Raw genomic sequence first — 14,151 nt, 5'->3', positions numbered from 1 at the left:
AATTAGTGAGTTAAATAAAATTTTTGACAAATGTTTATTTTTGTATCTGTATGAAAGCCAAGATTTTACCTTTTAAAAAAGTTATCCTTTTACAGAGTTTACTGAGATGCAATTTTTACCATCTTTAAGCTCACATGTCAGCTTGAAAGGGCATACTGTACTCAATGTAACAGCAGATTATATAAACCTATATATGCAAGTGGGGAGGGAGAGAGACAGAAAGTAGTTAAGAGAAATGGCAGGGAAGGGTCAACCAGACCTGGGTTTGAAACATGGTTTTACCATTGCCTGTGAGACCTTGGGCAAGTTATTAAAGGTCCCTGAGCCCCAGGTACTGCATCTATAAAATGGGGATAAAACAGTATCTGCCTCATAAGGTTGATACAAAGATTAAATACACTATTGCCTGTGAAGTGCCAGCACATAGTAAATGGTCAGCAAGTGTTAACCATATTGAGACAGTCTATAAGAAATACTGATGGAAGGCATCAGTTCTATTTGGGGATAGAGTGGATTTTATCTGGACCTTGAAGGATTCATAGGAAATAGGGGTAATGCCTTTGATATAAAAGGAACAGAATGGGGGAGGAAATAGTGAGGTATGAAAGGGAAAGAGAAGGAGAGAAGGTGACTCATGGTTCTAAATCTAAAAAGAAGGTAATTCCTGGTGGACACTGCATTTGTAAGGTGACTTGAATTTTCCTAAAGTTGTTCAAGCTTGTACTTCTCTACCTCAGGGTTGTGGAAGGAGGGAAAAAATCAAGTAGAACAGCATTATTCAGATACCACTCTTCCAAAATCTGGACAAACAAATCATGACTACCTGGCTCAAGTACACATCACTAAAAAGTGGTTATTTTATCCCAAACTTGTAAAAACAACAAAAAGTATTAGCCAAGAATGACTGAACCCCACAGCACAGACCATATTTTATACAGACCAAGTGTCATATAAATTCCTTAATCAGTTAACTGACATTCAAGGCACACACACATACACACACACCTATACACATATGAAAATAGCACACAAATCCAATTGCACTGTGCTGCTTATCCTTGTCAAATGTGCTTCCTTCTGTGCTTGGTTACAGGTCATTTCTTCATTCTTTCATTGGTCCCGTGATGATTCACATTCCAATTTCTATTTCAAATCAGTCATTCCTCTGGATAAGGGGACTAAACCACCCAGAATTCTCAGCTGTGTATCAAGATTTGCTAAAACTTTACTGGAAAGTCTTCATCCACCATATCTGCACATGCCAATGGTTCACTTCTTTTCAATTCTACGCACATCCATGAGCATGGTGAAACTGTAGAAGGCCCATCCTAGTTAAGTGTGTGTTCTGCAAAATTGCCTACTGCAGAGACCGGAATGTTTGCTAAGACTCAGGAAAGTCAGCTATCACCTTTTGCGAACCCCACTCCCAGTTCTGCTGTATGAGTGCTTCAAGCTCTCTTCTTTATGAAGAGGTGAGCATGTGACTACCGCCATCCATAAAGGCTGAAGTGAGTGTACTTAGCTAAAGGGCATTGCAATAATTTTTCCCTTCCACGTGAAAAAGTTAGCCTTGAAAATTCTCTGGCTGACTGCCTGTTTTTAAATCATCTTTTAGGGGAGGGGTAGCCCGGGGGGGGGGCGATGGAATATTTGGACCAACCCCCTTCCCACTCCAGTACCAATTGCTCTTTACAAACAAAATACTAAGGTGGTTGTCCTATCAAGCCTTCAGATTTGCTTTCAGATTTGCAATGCTAAAGATTCAACATTTTAATAGGCAATGCCCCCAAATGCCCATTGTAGAAAAGCAGTCCTGGCTGACAGATTAAATTTGATTAGCATTGGGGCTGGCGCTATTCTGTGCAGACAATGTGATTCCTGAAGGAAGTCTGGGGTGAACGGCTGCCGAAAAACAGTCACTGTAAAGATTTATAATCCCTGACTACAAATCAGACTCTGGTTCCAAAGAAATGATTGTGTCTTTCCCACCACTCCTACAGCATGCCGCCATACTAGAAAACATGTTGAAAACCTTGAACCCATTTCTGTAAGTGCAGCGGGACTAGAACACATTTCCCTTTATTTGGCTTGAATTAAATGTTTAGAAAAGAGGTTGGTAACATAGCATGGCACCAAGTTTCTGATCTTGAAAACGATTTCCACGGGACAAATGAGGTAGTGGTAATGGATTCTTAGACCTGGAGCAAGCTAAGGGTCTCCTATACCCTGTCCCCAGTAGATATTGTTGATTAAAGTATTGCTTTAATGGGCAATCACACACACACCCACAAAAGTAAATGAATAAAATGCCATTACCACTTAAAGGGATTGTGCTCATCAGACATTCTGAAGTATGTGCTCTTTACCTAAAGCCACAGCTGGGAGTGAGTGCTTGCCCTGGGGAGGATGAAGTGCTTCAGTGGATATGCTACAGCCCCGAGGACCCAGCATTAGTTCTCCTAGGGCCCTGCAGCAGGAAGGGGTGGGTGAGAGTAGCCAGGAATTTGGATGCAAATATGCCAAAGCAAAACTTTGCAGAACACCAGTGGTAATTTAGGAAGTGGGTATTTTTTATAAGCACTTCGCCTGAAGGATATGGACAAGCTCACACACTTTCATGCTCAATACTTCCACTCTTGCAGGGCTGAGTGTCCCTCCTCTCACTCCCGAGGGAAAGGGTTAATATCAGCAGAGTCTGTCAGGGGGGTCCCTAACAGCCATTGGGCCCAGCCCTCTCTCGGTTAAAAAAAATGCAGTTCTGGGCTGACCCTTTCTTGATTAGAAGCTACAAATCAGGTGAATTTGTGACTAGCGTTGCTCCAGTTTCTGGGTTAAAGCTTTTTCACAGAGGATTGAATATATAACTCAGACAACTCCTTCTATGCAAGCTTGGCTCCTATGGGAAGTCCCCAGTTACGACTTAAACTCAAAGTTAACTACTTTGCCCCTTCTGACCACCTACTGTTGTTGTCACCTTTATCTTGTCATCTGTATAGCCCTTTATAGCTTTGCAAAAAGCTGCCTCATATATAATCAGATTACATCCTCACCTAACAGGTAGAAATGACAGTGTAATTATCCCCACTGGAGTCTAAGACCCAGAAGAGTTGAGTGACTTGCTCATGGCCAATGTCAGCAGCAGAACTGGATCCAGACTCCATGCTTCCCAACTCCAGGTAATAAAAAATATAATCGCTACTATCAATGAATGCTGTTTACCATGTGTCAGGCACTGTGCCAAGCACTTTATGACCATTACCTTATCTATTCCCCACAATAATTCTATCAAGTGGATATTATTAATTCCATTTTACATATGAGAAATGCTGGACTTATGAGGTTAAATAGTTTCCCCAAGGTCAGAGACATCATAAATGGTGAAACTTCAATTACACAGGGGAGTATGTCTGACTTTTTGGCTTATTTACTATCATACTACTTCCCATTCCAATAGTTTTTTCTACACAAATCCAATACTAAATTAAAGAAACAGAAGTTTTCTCCGGAGCTGAAGATTTCAAATAAATCACTTTTAAATACCTGCTAAATAAACCTCTGAAATTCTAGTTTGGGCCACTTTAATATTGTCTAATAGAAAACACTGCGAAAGCTATAAATTGTTGTCTTTTGTCAGGTATTATTTTAGGTGCAAATATCATTTGCTTTCATTCCTTAATTCATTTAAAAGAAAAACAGATGGTTTAATATAAATTCCTACATGAAATGTACTAGAATCCCCAGAAAACTGGATGAGCATAATAAGTTCTAGGAACTAGCTGCAAAAAGAACCAAATCCCACATATACAAACTGACAACCAGCAGGTAGGGACAAGTTACTGGATCTCATGCTTAGGCTTTCTCACATTTACATTAGAAGTAAAAATACTTACCTCATAGGGATTGTTGGGGATTGAATCACGTCCCCCACAAAAGGCATGTTCAGGTCCCTACTCCTAGTCCTATAGGTGTGGACCCATTTGTAAATAGTATCTCTTGAAGATGTTACTTCAGTCAAGGTGTGGTCCAACCAAATCAGACTGGAGTTTAATCCAGATTACTAGAGTCCTCTGAAAGCAGAGTGAAAGTCAGATGGAGAGAGGAGACATGGAGAACAGCTAGAAGCTGGAATTCAACAGAACAAAAGAAAAAGAGAAGATGCCACCATGTATTGCCATGTGATGGAAAAACCAAGGAACCCCAAAGCTTGCTGGCCAGCCAGAAGATACTGAAACTGTGAGCCATAAATTCCTGTTGTTAAGCCAACCCATTGTACACTATTTGTTTTAGCAGAGAAAATAAAACAGGGAGGTTGTTTGTGAAGGAATAATGAGAATGCACTGAGCACTGTGTAAAGGGCAAATAATTATTGTAATTATTATTGTTTTGTTATTTCTGTCTGTACGAAGTTTCTCAGAATTGCTCTAATTTCACTAGGTTGATAAAAGCTGAATATTCTCCTTGATGAAGTGTTACAAATATAGTTCTCTATATACTGATAATAAACTACCCTATACCCTAACTGGGAAAGAACATGCCATTTTATAACTCATGAGTCAATTCCATCCTTTAAAATTATTATTCACTTGGTACTATTAAAACTGTCAAGTCTTCTGTATCACCTCAGTATTCGAGTCAAATAGGTGTTGTTTTACATACCATAATGTGTTAATTCAGTGAAATAGGCCTATCGGAAGAACCAGAATCACAAAGGACAAGCAAATTTCCCAGATCTACAAAGAAAAATTTCCCCAAAATATAAATTATTTTTTAACTGCAAAAATAAATCCTTTTTTCCCTCTAGTGATAAAATAGATGCTTACTAATATTATTTATAATTAACTTAAGTAAAATTAAGAATATGTAGATAAAAAAGCAAAGAAAGATGAATCCCTAATTTTGCTACTGGCACCATTTTGGCATCTTTTGCTTTTCTCTTCCTGTTACATATCTTTAAGACATACTCGGGATCATTCCGCATCCCAAAAAATTTTTTTCTCTATTTAAACCACTATAATGCGAGCATTTTCAGTGTTGCTGCACTCTTCATAAAGGTTTTCACTGGCTGCAAGATTACTTCATGGGTTGGCTCTGTCATAATTTTCTCAACCATTTTCCTTTACTGAACTCCCACAAAAGGCTCTCAAGCTGTCAAGATCAGACAAGATTTCTAGCTGCACAACCCTAGCAAAGAGGCCTACCTGTGGTCATGAACTGGGCCATTTGGGAACTAGCTATGTAACTTCTCGTGGTAGTGAGAACCTTTAGTTCAAATACTAATGGCCCCTAAGTCCAGTGATGTGTGAACCTCAAATACCAGGAGTTCTGGTCAACAATTACAGCTACTCCTCCAAGATGAACGAAATAATATTCTCAACAGCCCTGGCCACCCAGAGCGAGAGCAGAGATGCGCAAACACCTCCCACCTTTGCAGCAAGTGTTGCAGTGAAAGCACAGAGCACAGATACTAGTACCACTTCCTTTTCTCCTCTCCCCCTATCCAGGTTACTTCCAAAAATCACTGTTCCACCACCACTCAACACCATTTACTGCCAAATGCACCACAAAAACTACTTTTTAAGTAATGTATCATGTTCACTGTCTTTTCTTTCAGAAAAAAAAAAAGGAGAGGCAAAAGGACAAGAATTATGCAGAAAAAAACAATGTAGGTCTTGCTTAAGAGTCTGGAAATGTAAAACTGAAGTTGAAGGAAACAGAATTGTAAAGGCTCACTCAGTACCTTCATTTCCATGCATGGCACTCACCTTAAGAACCAAAATTCAGTGCCACCTTGTTCCATGTAGGAATGGTGGTGTGGTCTTAAGAAACAACTTGTAAGTTACAGTTACATTTTCCAAAGTTAAAAAAAAAGCCCAGATTCTTGTTTTAAGCAACTAAAGGTTAAGCACAGATAAGAAAGCCTTTGTAAATTTCTAGTCACAGTAGATGGAGTTTTGAAAATCTTTTTGTTCCTGTTACACGACTGAGAAGCATGAAAAAAAAATTATTTTAATTAAAGTAAGGACAGCCTAATAGAAAAGGATGGGCTTTGTGGCAAGAAGAACTGGGCTTGAATTCTGATTCAGGTCATGAAGAAGGGAGAATACCCACTTCAAAGGGTTGAATATTAAAAACTATATCCACAAGTCCAAGCACTATCTCTGGCACATGGTGGGTGTGTAACGCATTGTAACAATTTCACTATTAACAACAACAACAAAAGCCTACAGATCAAGAAGGAAGTTGTCAGGCAGTCAGACTGCACTGACAATTTATGAGTGTAAATAGTCATAAACATAAAATCCAAGACCTAGCGATTAAGAAATGGAGGACTACTGTTTTTTTTTAACCTTATGAAGAAACAAAGAACCAGGGAGAAAAAAGCACACCATTCTTAGACTTCTTGCTTTGTCCTGCAAACAGCTTGTCCAACTTAAAGTCCTCCTGGGCACTTCCTAAATTTCCCTACAACTGTATATCAGGGTTCCCTGCCCCGGGTCAGCCCCCTGGTCAGACCCATGGCAGCTTCATGCTCATCACTTGGCTCAGTCCTAAGCTGGGCTCCTGAACCAACCCTGTCCAACCCTGACCACAGATGTCATTCCAGAAAATCCTAATTCATGCCTCAAGCAGCTGGGAGGCAAGTCAATCTGACAGCCCCCTTTGCTTTGCCCTTCCTTTCACCTCAGTCCGGGTACATGCTCCGCTGTCTCATTCCTGTTATTTAGTTTTTATATCCTACCATAATTTCAGGGACTTGGGCCCAATTTCACTCTGCTCTCTTCTTTTACGGCTAGGTTCCTATTTTAAATGTCTGCCCCTAAACTCACATACATCTGTTAGAGGTTCGCCACCAACTGTCCTACCTTCTTTTGGTTCGAAGAGCCCCTCATTACTCAGGCCTGACACCAAACAGGTCCATACGACCATGTGACCTCTTGTCCTGTCAAGGCCTGCAGCTCACACCAACCCACATGCAGGTAGTTTCTGCGACTTCATAGCACTCTACTATGGACCATCCCACCTCCTCCACCAATTCCTGGAAGCCTTTGCATATGACAGCAGAATTGCCATATCTACTTAACTCTCCCCAGAGGAAAAAATGTTCTCAACTGCATTTTTTCATGTTGGACTTTTCTTCTTCTCTTCCAAAGAAACTACCTCAGTCCAGGTCCTCTGACCTGGTCCTTCAGCCATGACTCACGCCACTTTTAGCCCAATCACCCCAAACTTTAATATTGTCACGCTCTTGCTTTAGTGATATCAAAAGCTACACTGATTCAGATTTTTAGCATCAGAAAGCACCTTTAGAGGGACTAACTTTACATCTTACAGATAAGAAAATGAGGCTCAGATATTGAGGGCCTTTTCCATATCAAAGTGTGAATTAGTAGGAATGCTTAAACTAGAGAGTCCCGGACCTAGAGTGTCTCAGGCCATTGTTCATATGGATTTTAGATGAATATACCTGTGAAACAATAAAAGAAAGAAATCCTTGACAATCTTCCCTGGAATCTCGAGTTCTTTGTTCTAGTCGGTAAAGGTGCCTGTTGCAGTTTACTAAAGCTGCCGTTACGGAAAATATCAGAAATGGATTGGCTTTTATAAAGGGGATTTATTAGGTTACAAATTTATAGTTCTAAGCCCATAAAAGTGTCCATACTAAGTCATCAACAAGAGGAAACCTTCACTGAAGAAAGGCCAATGGCATCCGAAACACCGCTGTCAGCTGGGAAGGCTCATGGCTGGCTTCTGCTGGTCCTTTGCTCCCGGGTTCTGGTTTCAAATGGCTTTCTCCAAAATGTAGCTGGGCTTCTGTCTCTCTTAGCTTCTCTCTCTCAGCTCCTGTGCATCCTTGCTTATTCTCCCAGGGCACTTCTCTCTAAGCATCTGGGGGTCCTCTCTTAGTTTCTCCAGGGCAAACTCTGGACTTCATCTCTTAGCTCAGCATCTCCAAATGTCCTTCTGTCTGCATCTCCCAGCATCTCCAAGCATCTAGGTCTGTGTTGGCTCTTGGCTTCTCCCAGGGGCAAACTATGAATTACATATCTTAGCTTCTCTCCAAAATGTCTCTCAGCTTCCCTGAGCTCCTTTCTCCATGAACTCTCTTAAAAGACTCCAGTACACTAATCAAGACCCACCCTAAATGGGCAGGTTCATACCTCCATGGAAATAATTTAATCAAAGTTCTCACCCACAGTTGGGTGGGTCGCATCTCCATGGAAATATTCAATCAAAACGGCCCAGCACACAAGACTGGATTAAAAGATCATGGCTCTACTGGGGTCCATAATAGCTTCAAGCCAACACAGTCCCAGATCCTGTATCTGTATTTAGTACTTCCATAGGCCCTCATACGTACTGCAAGATAGAGAAAATCTTTTCCTTCTTAAATTTTTATACTCAGTTTTGGGTGTTCAGTAAGGAGTCCCTCTGTATTTGTCTTTCCATCTGCATGGAGAAGTCATCCTAGGTCAGGCTTCTCTACAGAGCTTCAACTAGTGCAAATATTCCAAAAATATGTTTGTGCGTCTGGATTGTATTTACTTCATGTTCCTTCATGACTTGAGTTCCAAGTGGTTTTATCATGAGCATTGTTTTGGAAAGAAAAGCAAATAGTCAAGATCCAAACTTTTAATCCATGGCTCCATGTCTGCCTTCATGTCAAATGAGCCTGACCCATCGATTCACGCATACTTGTTTCACTTACCACCTGTGAAATCCAGGGCTGAGAGGTGACCTCTTTTAGCCTTGGTTTTCTTACCCACAAAACAGGAATAATGCCACCTACTTCTTAGGGTTATGGTGAGAATTCAGTAAGATAATGTACTACAGCACTTGGCACTTAGCTTGGTACACAGTAAACAATAAATGGCAGAAGTTATTATTATTATCATCATCATCATTATTATCTCTATGTATTTTGCCTCATTCTGTCTGGTGTGCCTCTATTTAACTAACAATTTTCCTTGTTCTGATTTGGGCTGTATGCCTTACAGTCTAGAAGATCTAACATGCCTTGAAGGAGAGCAAGAAGGAGTTCCCCAAAAGTAGTGTTTAACCAAGATGAAACAATAAGATGAGGAAAGAGTAAACTGAATGGAAAAATAATAAAGATAGTAAGGGTTAGTTTTATACTCTCAGCTATGGCAAATTTTGTATCTAGGCTGACAAACATCATCAGACTGTTTTAAGTATACTGAACAGTTTTCCCCCACCTTGAATTTAGAAGATTACTATTTCAATTTTTTAAACAGTCTCAGCTAAGGCAGTTTGTTTACTTCATACATAGCAGGAATTCAATAAATATTTGAATGAGTGAATGAATTAAGAAATGACTTATACCAAAGGGGAAAATACATATCCAAACTCTGAGACAGACTTGTATTCACCTTTCTATTTACAAGGTTAAAATAAGTTTTAGAATATTTCTATCAATTCAAACTTTGTGTTGGAAGACAATGTATAATTTTGCATAATACAAAATACAAGAATTCAAATAAACTTTTGGAAATGTATGGATATTACCATTTATTCATGCTGCCAATAGCCCCAAAACAACTATGATGCCAAGACAAATTATTAGTTTTCTCCACAGTATAATAAACGAGCTATAATCTAGGTTCATTTGGAAATGTTCTTCCCTAGCTATTTTGAGATATTGCCAGATAATCTATTATGATTTTTAGTTTCCTTTTTAAATATTTTTAAGGAATAGCTAGTTGCTAAGTACCCAATCAGTAAATATGTCCAATCAGCCTTTTGGTGAGATGTGCAATTATTTCAATCTCCAAGCAGATAGACCGTATTTCCCATTTATATAGGATAAACTTCCAAAAGCCAGTCCAATACATCCGGGGACAAGTAGAAAGCTGCTGTAGGAATATGTGTAGAATTCTTCACGGAAATGAAGACGAGGCATCCAACTGAAGAAGACACTTGGCCTGGGGTATCTAAAGAGACCTATTGCCAGAGTCAAAAATTCAACTGTGAGAACTCATGAATGAACTTCATTCTTCAGGCAGGTTGAACTTGAACTGTAAGGGCCTCACTAAGAAGGTGAATGAGTACGAGGGAAGATGAAGATGATTTCTGTGACTGGAAAATATGGAGAACTCATGAACCAGTTCCAAACAAAACCCTCTAAGAGGTGGTTCCATATCTGTTTTCAACAATGTTTGGTATTGCAGGAACAGGTGATGATAACACCTAACAGAATGTATCTGTGTATATATTTTTTTCTGGTAAATTTACTAAAAAGAAAAAAAAAATCTAACTCAGTAGTTTATATTCACATTTCACACCCAATAGTCTTTCTCAGACTGGACTTCTGGACTCATCCTGTATTTTCTCCTTCCTCTGGCAGTATGTTCAGCTAATCCCAGGTAAGAGTTGCCTTGCTTGTAGATACTTGTAAACTGTTGGGGGTCTCCCCCCTTTTCTCCCTCTTTCTTTTGTTTCTTTCATTCCTTCTCTTCCCTTCCTTCTTCCTTTCCTTTTGTTGTTTTCTTTTTTCTTCCTGACTTGGAAACACTCCAAATTTGAAAAGAAAAAATCCAAAACAGAAAAATGCTTTACAGTCACAAGCAGTTCTTTTCAAATAGTTAGCAAACCTGGTCCTCCTCATTTGGACAATTATAGCCAAAAGAAGGATCTAGTTTCAAAGTGCAGCTGCTCATTTGAAGTGGGATAAGCATGGTTAATTTTTTCAGTGAGAAAATGGTGATGAATGGAATAGAAAAATAAAAATATTTTTAAAGCTAGATTGAAAAAAAAAATGTTTTAACTCCAGAAGGTCATCAATCTGGAAATATTATCCAGATAATTTTTCAAATTACAGAGAGGAGTTTCCTGAAAATCCTAAATGACTAAAAATGAAAAGTATGCCTTGGAGACCAGTTTAAATAAAAGTCACAGTAGTCACATACGCAACTCTAGACCCTACATATCCAGCTGCAAAGGAACCCACAAGAAGCCACTGGGATCCCAACCTATACAAGAATCTTCTTTGTAAACCACATAAACATAGTAACAAAGGAGTCCAATTTTTTATTAATAAAAGGTATTGTAGATTACAGCAATATTTAAATCTCATGCCTTTAAAATATTACTTTACAAACTAAAACAAACAAATGATCTTTTAATCTATACCCAATTTGGTCACACAAATAGGTTCACATTGTAAAAATTCATTGAGTTGAGTTTGTATAATCTGTCTACTTTATATATGTATGCTATGCTTCAATAAAAAGTTTACTAATTAAAGCTACACCCAATCTTCCCCTGCCTTATGAAATATTTTTCCTAGATACATTTTTTTTTAAATGATATAAGAACACAAGACTGCAAGTCTCCTTCAAAGTCTTTTTGGAAAAAAAAATTGGTAAGGTTTTTAGAATGTTATTATTACTATTATTATTATTATCATCATCATCATCCGGTTTATGATCCCTAAGTCTTCCCTTCTGACAGAAAAAAAATTCTACACTTTCATATTTAAATTTCCCCATTCGTCACATTTAAATTTTCCCACTTCTCTCTACTGTTTATCCCATTTGAAGCATGTTTAATTTAGTACCTCTTCAAACAACTAAGGATCACCATCAGGTATGAAGCATCTAAACTTTATTGATATATTACTATAACTGGTCTGGTTTTTCTTCTTGAAAGCCGTCTTGAAAAGCAAATGGCATTATCAGCAGTATAGCTGTATGCTGTCTTATGGGGTTTTATCAATAATGTAGTTAATAAACCGAGGTTTTGTGGGTAACCACAGTGTGTTATAGGTTATCTAAGAACTTGTACTTTTCCTTTGACTTTCATCTTAAACATTCAAGAATCAAGAAAACCTCAGTGGAGGGAGGGATAGGGCATTCTTATTTATCACCAAAATTACTGACTTTTCAAGTCACCAATTATTGTTGTGTTAAATCATTCATTTTCAAGGAAATAGGAGAGAAATCTCAACATGACTTTTGAGTTACCTGCCTTAAGGATACCTTTTAAGGAGCCAATTAAGATATGTATTTCATGCTGATCACTAAAAAAAAAATGGTGACTAACAAGTTTGTTTTTTTTCAATTATGTAAAACATTTTCTGTAGCCAACTGACTGAAAAGCCGCAAATTGCTTTATACTTTCCAACCAACATGACTGCCATTTACTGTTAGTAAGCAGAAGTTGTCACTAACAACAGAAAGTGATTAGCAATCACTTGCTACACAACATGAGACGGTCTTAAAACTCCCATTTACCCCCTACTGAACCAATATCTTAGTTCATTCCAGAAGACATGAACGGGTATTTCTCTACCAACTAACATAAGTGGAAATAAGCGCCTTAGCTCTAAAGAATGCAACAAATTTGGTCACAAAGGAAAATGAAAGAAAGCGCCCTAATACTAACACAAGACACTTAGTTGGAGAAAAACAGCCTGCATCCCATAACATTTTATGATACCAAATGAGATGCAGGCAATGTAATTTCACTTATGTGATTCACTTACAAGCAATGCAAATGTAATCTCGCTGATTACATTTAAAACAAAAGACTGAATCTGCTTATTTATGGAGCAGACCCACAGTCATGCAAAAATCATGCTACCCCCCTCCTTCACCCCCTGTGTGGAACAAAAAGAAAACAATCTGGCTGAAGACCTTTTCATCTCCAGAGAAAGAAAAATGATGTTAACGTGAACCATGAGTTGACCCCATATGTTTAATAATGTGGCTTCTCGGTGCCCTCAATAGAAAACAAGGTCAACTGTGTGAGTAACTGTTAGCAGAGGTGTCCAACACACATGCAAACATCCCCAATGTTTTATTTATTTTTTTGACAGTCATCAGAAGTGTTCAGAAAGCAGTTTCATCTATTTTTAAATTTTAAACCCTCATTCATCTGTGTGTGTTTGTGCATGTGTATTACACAGATTTGTATACAGACAATATAGATGTATAATTTCTACAGTCAAATGTAGACTGCTACAACCAATCTATTCACTAGCTGGGCTCTTCACAATGAATATTTTATTAACTTCTCTGCCTAGTAGTTGGGGTCTTGAGCATTCCACAGCCACTAATTTTAGTCATCACAAAAACTAGAGCTTTTATTAGATGATTTTCCTAGTATGACATTCAACAGTTAGAAATGAATGTGAAAGTTGCTGCCAAATGCCATCTCTGAACTTCCCAGAAAGGCCACACAGTTTTGAGAATTCTCCTACTTCCTGTGATACTCAGGTTTTAAAGCTCTAACAGGTCCTACTGTCTCATCACCAGCAAGTGAAGCAATGCCCAACTGCCAGCAACTGCACCAACATCCTAGGCATCTGGCTGGAGCCTTTTTGATAACTAGAACTGCAACACCCTAGGCAAAGAGAATCCTCGCCAAAGCCAGCTTGGGCCCAGCTGCAGTTTTAACATAAAGAAGTTTAATGTGATACCTCACACCAGCCACAGAGCCTTTTCCAAGCGGGAAATTGCAAGTGGCTGGTAATGCTCCTCGTGGAGTAACTTGTGGTCTTCTTTGTTCCTCATGAGGACGACTAACTTCAATGGTCTACCAAGTGATACCAACACCAATTATGGATAAAGAGCAATTTCTGTGCAATAACACAACTTCCTTTTGGTCGGAGACATCATTCCTAAACATTAGCCTCTCTGAACTTCTCAAAGACGGAGATCCCTTTGGAGTTATCCTCAACCTCTGGTACTCAACTGTAGGTAGGAATCAAAATTGTATTCTAACCGAACCTTGTAAATTTATTGTGTTGAAGCATCCAAGCTTCCATCTTCGTGTCATCAAATGGAAAATGCCTAGAAGCATAAAGGTTTGCTCATTTCCACAGAGTACAAGCAGCAGGCCAGAAACCATCTATCTAACTTCTTTTCAATGTCGGCCAATATTCAAGCTCACGGCATATGAACACACTCTTCTCAACTCTCACAACTCAGCAAAAATGCAATTGCTGTCCAAGTGTGCAGAGTTTATGGAGTTCTTCAGGCCAGAGGATGCTGCCAGACTTGAGAGGAACCAAGGGCACAAGAGTGGTAGGAAGAGGAGGAACTACTCTGAAATGAAAGCAAAGTGTGATCCTCTAGGGCAGAAAATAGTTGCTCCTGTTAATTTTAAACTGCTCTTCCTCACAGGATGCCT

General features: G+C 38.9%; 1 protein-coding gene across 6 annotated transcripts in view; it reads right to left on the bottom strand.

The window, feature by feature from the left end:
- The window catches only part of MPPED2 (metallophosphoesterase domain containing 2), a 190,304-nt gene that overhangs the window by 144,947 nt on the left and 31,206 nt on the right, over positions 1-14,151 (bottom strand). Inside the window, exon 2 of one of the 6 annotated variants that reach the window (XM_037840467.1) lies at positions 3,891-4,067. The exons of the other annotated variants lie outside the window; for them this stretch is intronic. Coding sequence (XP_037696395.1) covers positions 3,891-3,937 — 47 coding nt within the window. The 5' untranslated portion in view covers positions 3,938-4,067. The remainder of the gene's footprint in view (positions 1-3,890; positions 4,068-14,151) is intronic. 6 annotated transcript variants of the gene reach the window in all.

Source organism: Choloepus didactylus, chromosome 6, assembly GCF_015220235.1.
Source record: "Choloepus didactylus isolate mChoDid1 chromosome 6, mChoDid1.pri, whole genome shotgun sequence".
Classification (NCBI taxonomy): domain Eukaryota; kingdom Metazoa; phylum Chordata; class Mammalia; order Pilosa; family Megalonychidae; genus Choloepus; species Choloepus didactylus.
The sequence above is the reverse complement of the archived record's forward strand: the minus strand, read 5'-3'. Positions and strand labels throughout refer to the sequence as shown.